The 8,104-nt window shown below is 57.4% G+C and overlaps 1 protein-coding gene across 1 annotated transcript in view; it reads right to left on the reverse strand.

The window, feature by feature from the left end:
* USP31 (ubiquitin specific peptidase 31) overlaps window positions 1-7,211 on the reverse strand; it is a 61,270-nt gene extending 54,059 nt beyond the window's left edge. Inside the window, exon 1 of the mRNA XM_056138773.1 lies at window positions 6,552-7,211. Coding sequence (XP_055994748.1) covers window positions 6,552-7,178 — 627 coding nt within the window. The 5' untranslated portion in view covers window positions 7,179-7,211. The remainder of the gene's footprint in view (window positions 1-6,551) is intronic.
* Window positions 7,212-8,104: the final 893 nt, after the last annotated feature.

Here is an 8,104-nt window from a genome sequence, read left to right on the forward strand (position 1 = left end):
AGGTTTAATCCCCAGAACCGCAAGGTAGCCCATGGTCGCCAAGCACCACATCAGCACCTCAGGATGCCCCTCCCCCAATATAAGAATGTTTTATGTGTCAAAAGGTCTGAAGAGTACTTCCATAATATATGTAAAAGTCTAGAATAAAGGCCAGGGAAATAAAGTGTAAGAAAAGTGTGCTGGGCCCGGAGTGATCACACAGCAGGTAGGGCTTTTGCCTTGCACATGGCCAACCCGGGTTCGATCCCCAACATCCCAGTGAACTTCTTTCTAGAGAACTGTTTAAAAAAAAAAAAAGAATGAGGTGGTCGTGGGTACCTCTATGAAAAACAAAAGAACTAGAGCAGGCATCTGAAAGGGCTAGAACATATGTTTCACATGGGATAGTCCTAGGTTTAATCCCCAGAACCGCAAGGTAGCCCATTGTCGCCAAGCACCACATCACCGCCAGGAGTGATTCCTGAGTGCAGAGCCAGGAGTAACCCCTGAGCATCGCTGAGTGTGATCCCCCCCCAAAAAAAATGTGCTACAGAACTCTATGTAGAGGAAGGGTCCAACAGTGGACAACATACTGTACGTTTCTACACGCATTTAAGTGGTCTCCAGGGATCGTAAACTTTCCAAAGTATGGACACTTAAGTGCAGGAAGCTGGCCACTGGGGACCTTACTTCCACTGCAACTCGGCACCACCGCCTCAGAGCAGAGAAATGCTGCACGTTCCAGCACGTCCGCCCAGCCCAGCTTCTTGAGACCTGTGATTTCAGAGGTTATGGCACTGATAAGGTACCCACAGCTGCACTATGACGTGTGTGTGTGTGTGTGTGTGTGTGTGTGTGTGTGTGTGTGTACAGGCCAAGCAAGAATGGAAGTCGGAACCCAGCTTCTTCTGAGACCTGTGATTTCAGAAGCTGCGGCACTGATAAGGCACCCACAGCCACAGAACGACATAATGACGTGTGTGTGTGTGTGTGTGTGTGTGTGTACAGGTTGAGCAAGAATGAAATACCTGTCCCCTGCTCCTCCCAGAAAGGCTGGCGGTCACGCAGCTCACACCCAGGTCTCATTCATCTAAGATTTCATGATCTCTAAAACCCAAGCACAAAAATTTGTAAGTCTACAACTGTACCTCATGGTGTTTCACTAATAAAAATTTAAGAAAAAAAAAAAGACTTCATGATCCTATCAATCCCCCACCCACCCCAAGATCTGGGAACTTCACTTATGTGACAGCATTTGGCAGAGAAGGCCACTAAGCAGAGAAACGCTGGACTTTTCTGTTGCGGGGGCCACACTCAGGGGTTCTCAGGACTTATCTCTGGCGGGCTCAGGGACCATACGGGATGCCAGACAGAGATGGAATTCGGAGTCACCGCGTCCGAGGCGAGCACCCTGCCTGCTGCACTAGCACTCTGGCCCCACACTGAATGTTTTTATGCCATTGTAAATCTAAGTGCGACCCATACGACTTCTTTGTTTCCTACTTTGCAACGAACTCACAGGATGCCCTGAAGTCCAAAGCATTTCTGGGGGGCCATTAGCACTATCCACTCTCCATGGAACAAAATTTATCTCCTAGGTCCGTGGGAGTTCCCAACCAGTTTCCCTCTGGAAAAGGAGGGTGTGAGGCGGAGCCCTTAAGTCCCTAACTGCAGTGCCCTGACCGGCTTGCTTGTACATGTGTGTTCCCTTTGTAACCTGACAACTCACACAAGGCACACAGCACCAGGGGAGAAAACGCACAGGCAAGGAAATCGACGCTGCAATGGCTTTTCTGCCGGACTGCAAAGCGGGAAGGAACCCACAGCTGCATTTTGTCTTTTCTTCTTTAATCAGTGGATCACTCTGTGCTAGTTCTTTGAGAACACGATTTTAAAACTGCTGTTAGCAAGCTTATCTTGGTGACTTGAAAGATGACTATCAGCCTCTTACTGCAAGAGGATGCTGAGTGCTGTAATCACGGAGCATCTGCAAGAAGCCGGAGCCTGCGCGCAGCCCTGGAGAGGCACGAGAGCGGCCTTCCTCTCACACCAGCACATGGCCCCCTTCCAGGGCGATGCAGCGTCTCTGGTGATCCTCCTACAAACACCATCGCCTGCCGGGAGAACCCCAGGTGTACTCAAGGAACCCAATCCCAAGGCAGGAGTGGGGAAACGCCCCCACTGGTTTCTCAACCTCAGCACCATCCTCGGAGGCTGGAAACACCCCCAACAGTTTCTCAACCTCAGCACCACCCTGGAGCTCCCGCCACATGCCACAAGAACCGCCCCCTCCCCAGCTGCCACCACCAAGTATGTCTTCAGACACTGCCGACGTCCCGGGGAAGGAGGCTGGGGTGTAGGGGGCGGGGGCGGGGGGTAAGCATAACCAACACGCTAACAGGAGGAAAACTGCTTTGTAGAGAAAGGAGAGGGGGCGACTGGAGAAGTTCCCGCAGCGGACCAAGGTTGGGAAGTCAGCTCATCACATGCTGCAAGAACAAACCCCAACAGTAACAGCCCCCTGGCTCTTCCAATACCCCAAATCCATTTACCTGGCAAGCTTCTGAAAGCTTTAACCAATGTGGGGAGAAAGAAAGGGTTCTATTAAGGACAAAAAAAAAACCTTACAGAGAAAACCATTAGTAACTTAAGGAATTTTAAGAGAATAAAAGCACAAAGATGCACTAAGTGATTTTGGAGACCTCCAGGCAAAGCATCTCAAATTGGTTTTGTCTCTTCTGCCAACTCCAGTGAGGTGGCAGTGGCGGCCTGGAGCCCAGACACCGGCAGGATGCTGGAGTGAGAGCTGGAAGAACTGCATCCAAACCAGCATTGGCCGCCACCAGCAAGGTGGTGTGGTGACAGGTAAACCAGCATGGCCGTCATTCAACATTTACATTTGGGGGGGGGGGGGATGAAGCAAGTAATTCTCTTCACCGCCACCAGCCTCACTAAAGGGGGAGGGGAGTGGGAGAGAGAGCAAGTCTGACCCCAGGCTCCTCCCTCTTGGAAATCTAGCCCCAGCATCTCAACTTCCAGAGGATCCAGTCCAACAAGGGGACTACCAAGCCCTTCCGGGTCGGGTCACAGCACACCTTGCTCCAGCTTCTCCACAGTATAATCAGCCACCCAACCACAGCCCCCAAACCACTGGCCCTTTCAAGCCACTCCACTACTGTCAGCCCAGGAATTTCCTTCGGTCTTTAGAACACATCTCCTGGGGAGTTTTCCTCTTCCCTGGAGCCTGTTATCGCACGCATGGTCCCCAAGCCATGGCACTGATGTCATCTGGGCGCTTTTCAGAAATGCAGGGGCTGGGACCTCTCCACAGCTCTGTGTATTCCTAACGTCCCATGGAACCAGCCACCCAGGTGTGCTCCACGCACAGTCCAGGGTGAGAGGTACTGACCAGGGCCCCGAGGCTCAGTTCTGCATAAGCAACCCAGTGTCCATCCTCTCTGCAGACCCACGTGCACGGCACAGGGAAGCTGAGCAGGTCAGAAAGAGGCAACCCTCCCTCCCTCATCTCCATTCCAGCAGGAAACCCCGGGTACCCAGCCACACTCCAGCCCAAGGGGCTCCCAGAGGACCAGAGGAACACCAACTTCCGTCAAGAATGAGAGAGAGAGGGAGAGAGGAAGAGGGGGGTGGGGAGAGAGAGAGAGAGAGAGAGAGAGAGGTGCCTGCCATAGTCAGCCTGGGAAGTGCGGTGGAGGGAGGAAAATTGGGGACGCTGGTTGTGGGAAATGTGCGCTGGCGCAGGGATTGGGTGCTAGAACACTGTATGACTGAAACCCAACCCTGAACGACTTTGTAACTTTGTATCTCACAGTGATCTCACTGTGAGTGTATCTCACTGTGATTCAATTAGGGGGGAAAAAGGAAAAAGAAACTCCTATTACCACTGTGCAGAAGACTGCCAGGCAAGGAACCGGAGGACAGAAAGCCAGGGAAGCTATAGACTGGGACAGGGCTCCACTGGGCTAAGACCCCATCTCCTAAAGGACAGCTAAGGAGCCATCCTTAGAACACTCTTTCTCCATGGCAAGCTTCCTAAGCCGGTAAGAAACAGAGTGAAATTTACAAAGGCTCAGAAGTTACATTTTTACCAATGGGGACCTGCCAGTATGAGAGCACAGCCTCTGCACAACCAGCATTCAGGGCACCTGCCCACCTGGAACCCTGACACCCCTGATCCACAGAGCCGGCCAGGAATGATCCCAGGAATGATCCCGGAGTTGGCAGAGCCAGGAAGGAGTAAGCCCTGAGCACCAGTAGGCGTGGCCCCAAAACAAAAACAAACAAAAAGGACCTCTAAGAATCTGTTCAAGTTTGCCAAAATGTGCCCATACAATCAGTCTCTGCGTTTCTAGAACTATTGACCCATTTCCCTTCACAGCTTAATGTATACAATGGAAGCATCCACACGGGAAGATGCTGTAGAAATAAATTAACTGTCCACATTTTGGAAAAGAAAACCAAATTTAAAACACTGGCTTCTAACCTTGAAAAACGTTTGCAATGGCTGCAGCCAGCACAGGAGAGAAAGGAGTGCCATTCTCTCTCCGACACAAAACCCACTCTAGTATTTCCATTCACAGTTCCAAGAGAAAACTGTGACCATTTTGTCTTATTTGATAAAAACAAGCCAAGAGCACCACAAACAAATACAAATAAAATGCAAGCAAAATGCGCAAGAGGGTAGACGCCCTGCCAGTGGGGTCCAGAGAAGCGAGGTGCAACTGGAGACCATCATCATTTTATATTTTACTCAAACCATGGACTTTCGCCTAAATGTTTCAGAAACTTCACAGCACCAATAAAAAGCCGGTACCACTTTGCCATAAATAGAAGATAAATATAAATGCACACCCAAGGGAAACATAACCTTATTAAATTCCAGCTACCGCTACTGCTGCCTGCGAAAGCCTCTGAACCAGACACTTGTTCTCTTTTTGTTTAAAAATTTAAAAAAAAAAAAAAAAGAGTGTGGGCGTGAGCAAGAGGTGTTAGAACTTACCACCAGCTGAGACTTTCTCCTGAGCTTGTTGTTGGGCATAATCAGGACAGGAAGAGAACAGAGAAGGAATTAACTCTCTCCCTGTGTGACTTCATTCTCTTTTAATACCTCCCCAAGTCCAACCCAAGAGGATCACCCACACAATCCCAAACCATCTTCCTCTCTGCAGAGATGGACAGTCGAAGCATAGATGGTCCAGCACCTCAGACCCCAGCCAAAGACCCTTCCAGCAACCCCAGCAGGGAGCGGTGATAGCCCCGGGGTCGTAAGTCCACTGTCCAGAGCAGATAGGATTCTTCACAGGGTACAGCCAATTTTGAACTCTGCTGAAGCCAAACACATGCCCTCCAGATAGTCCTATTCTCAGGAGAACTGTCCAGCAGGGGCCAGTGAGATAGCACAGCGCTTGCCTTGCATGAGGCCAATCTGGGTTTGACCCATGGCACGGCATGTGGTCCCCTGAGCCCCTCCAGGAATGATCCCTGACACAGAGCAAGGAGTAACGCCTGAGCACTGCCAGGAACAGCCAAAACCAAAATTAAGATCTGTCCTGATCAACTCTCGTTGAGTTCTATCTGGGTAACATTTGGGGGAACTTTGTTTTCCTGGGGGTTGGTAAACACCTAAGTTGGTACCAGCCTTCATCTTGCACCCCGGCTGGCACAACCAGAGACAGACTCCCAGCGAGCCAGCCGAGAGACACGTTTCTCAAGTGCACGAAGTTCCTCCCCATCTCTCCCATGCATCCCTTCAAGGGGGCACCTTTCCCCTGACAGGGTGACTCAAGACTCCGCCGCTATCTGCTCTTCCCAGGGGGGTGAAGCTCAACTGCCCTGGCCCCCAGTGAAGGGATCCAACCTCGCTTTCTGGTTTATGGCCACACTCTCCCACGCTGCCTGGTTACTCCTGGTGCTACACTCAGGAATCACACGAGGAGGTGCTCAGGGGGCCATATGGACATATGGGGTGCAAGGGCTCTAACCCGGATGGAGGGCACACGCCCCACCACGCTGCGCCAGTTCTCCCACCGGGTGTTCCAACAACGCCTGGGTAGAAACCGCTTGACTCGGTCAAGCCCTCCACGCCCAAAACTCCAAACGGCAGCTGCCGATACACCAGGTACCGGTGCCCACGCTGCCCACGCCACTGCGCTGAAACCCTCTCCAAGGACCCGTCGAGTCGACCACCCCGAAGGGGGACCCTTCCTCGACACTTTTGTCGGCACGTTGAAAGAAAGACCCCCGGCAAGACACCAAACCAGGGAGACCCCCCAGAGGTGGAGTCAGCAGCCCCGAACCCCACAGCAAGCAGCGCACGGCAGGAGATGCAAGGTGCAGAAAGTTTGGGGCGCGCCGTCCCTTCCCAAGACCCAAGCAACGGGGGTGCGGGGCCCTGGCACCGAACTCGGACGAACGCACAGGAGGCAGGAAGGCGGGAGGGCGAGCGCGGGGGGACCCCCGCCTCTCCACCGGGGGCGTCCGCCCCGAGCCTCGTCGCGGCCCGCCGAGGACCCCGGCCGGTGCGTGCGCCCCCGCCCCGGCGAGCGGCCCACCTTGAAGTCGCGGCTGTGCTGCGGCGTGTACTCCAGCGTCCAGAGCGCGCGCACCAGGTGCGCCAGCTGCTCGGTGACCTCGCCGCGGCCCGGCGCGGGCGGCTCGGGCTCGGGCTCGGGCTCGGGCCGGCCCGCCCGGTACTGGCCGAGCGCCAGGTACTCGGCGAAGAGCTCGGTGTTGCTGAGGCACTGCAGCGTGGCGTTCATGAAGCACGTGTTGCCGTGGTTGCGGAGCCCCGCCACGCCGGGCACCGGCTCGGCGTGCGCGCAGGCGGGCGGCGCGGGCGCGGCGGGCGGCGGCGGGCAGGCGGGGGGCGGCGCGGGCGCGGCGGGCGGCCCCGGCGGGAAGCAGCCGCGCAGGCCGCCGCGCTCGGGCCCCGCGGCGCCCTCGGAGCTCAGGTGCGAGAGCGTGGACAGCGTCTTGAGGACGCGGCTCATGAAGCTGCCCACCGAGCGCGCCGACGACGCCGGCGAGGCGGGCGCGGCCGGCCCGGGGCCCCCCGCGCCGCCGCCGCCCGCGCGGCCGCTGCGGAACAGCCGCTTGCTGAAGGAGCGCTTCTCCTTGCCGCCCGCCGCCGCCGCCGCCGGCCCCGGCCCGGGCCCGGGCGCCGTGACCCTGGTGGACATGGCGGCGGCCGCCGACGCTCATCCCCGCGCCCGCCGGCCCGGCCCGCGGCCCCGCCACGGCCGCCGCCGCATGCCGCCGCCGCCGCCGCGCCGCGCGCACCGCCGGGGGAGGGCCCGACGTCCCGGACGAGCTCGGAGCGCCACCGGGCCGGACGCAGAGCGAGCGGCGGCGGCCGGCGGCGGGCGGGCGCGCGGACCGCCCAGCTGGACGCTCACGTGACCCGCCGCGGGCGCCGCCCGCCCCGCGCCGAAGCCGCCCGGCGCCATGTTGAGTCCGGGCAGGCGCGGCGGCCCGCGGCTCGGGCGCGGACCCGCGGCGTGAAGCCCGAGGGAGGCCATGTCTAGTGTGGGCAGGGCTGGCGCGGGGACGGCGCCGGGCGGTGGATCGCCGCGCCCGCCCACCCACCGCCCCCGTCATCCTCGCCCCCCCGAGCCCCACTGTCGGCGGAGGCCTGGGGAAAGGCGGGCGCGGAGAGGCGCCTTTGACGAGCCGCGGACGAGGGGGTGGGCTGGACGCCGACGGCCCGGCTCCACCTGGCTCGGAGGGATCCCGCCCTCCGCGGGCGCATCCCCGGGCCGCCGCCCGGCCTCGCGGGTCTTCTTGCAGGAGGAGCCCTGGAGTCGCAGTGCAACGAGATGCCCGATCGCCGTCCTTTCCAGAGCAGCCTTGCCGTCCCACCGAGCTTTACTGTCCGTCATTCATGCGTTCGGTCGTGCGTGCCGCAAACACCGCGCCAGCTCCCGGGACCAGGCACAGGATGACACTGCCGCGGGTTCCACCTGAGCCTCCTTCACTTCCAGCGCGTGCTGGAAATAGCTGCTAGGCACCCAAGCGTTTTGCTAGCCTTGCAGTTCCCCCCTTGAGTCTTCAGTGCCTTTGAGACGAAATTTACTAGCCGAGCCCAAGTTTGTTTCAGAGCCCCTGG

Source organism: Sorex fumeus, unplaced genomic scaffold, assembly GCF_029834395.1.
Source record: "Sorex fumeus unplaced genomic scaffold, SorFum_2.1 ptg000130l, whole genome shotgun sequence".
Taxonomy (NCBI): Eukaryota; Metazoa; Chordata; class Mammalia; order Eulipotyphla; family Soricidae; genus Sorex; species Sorex fumeus.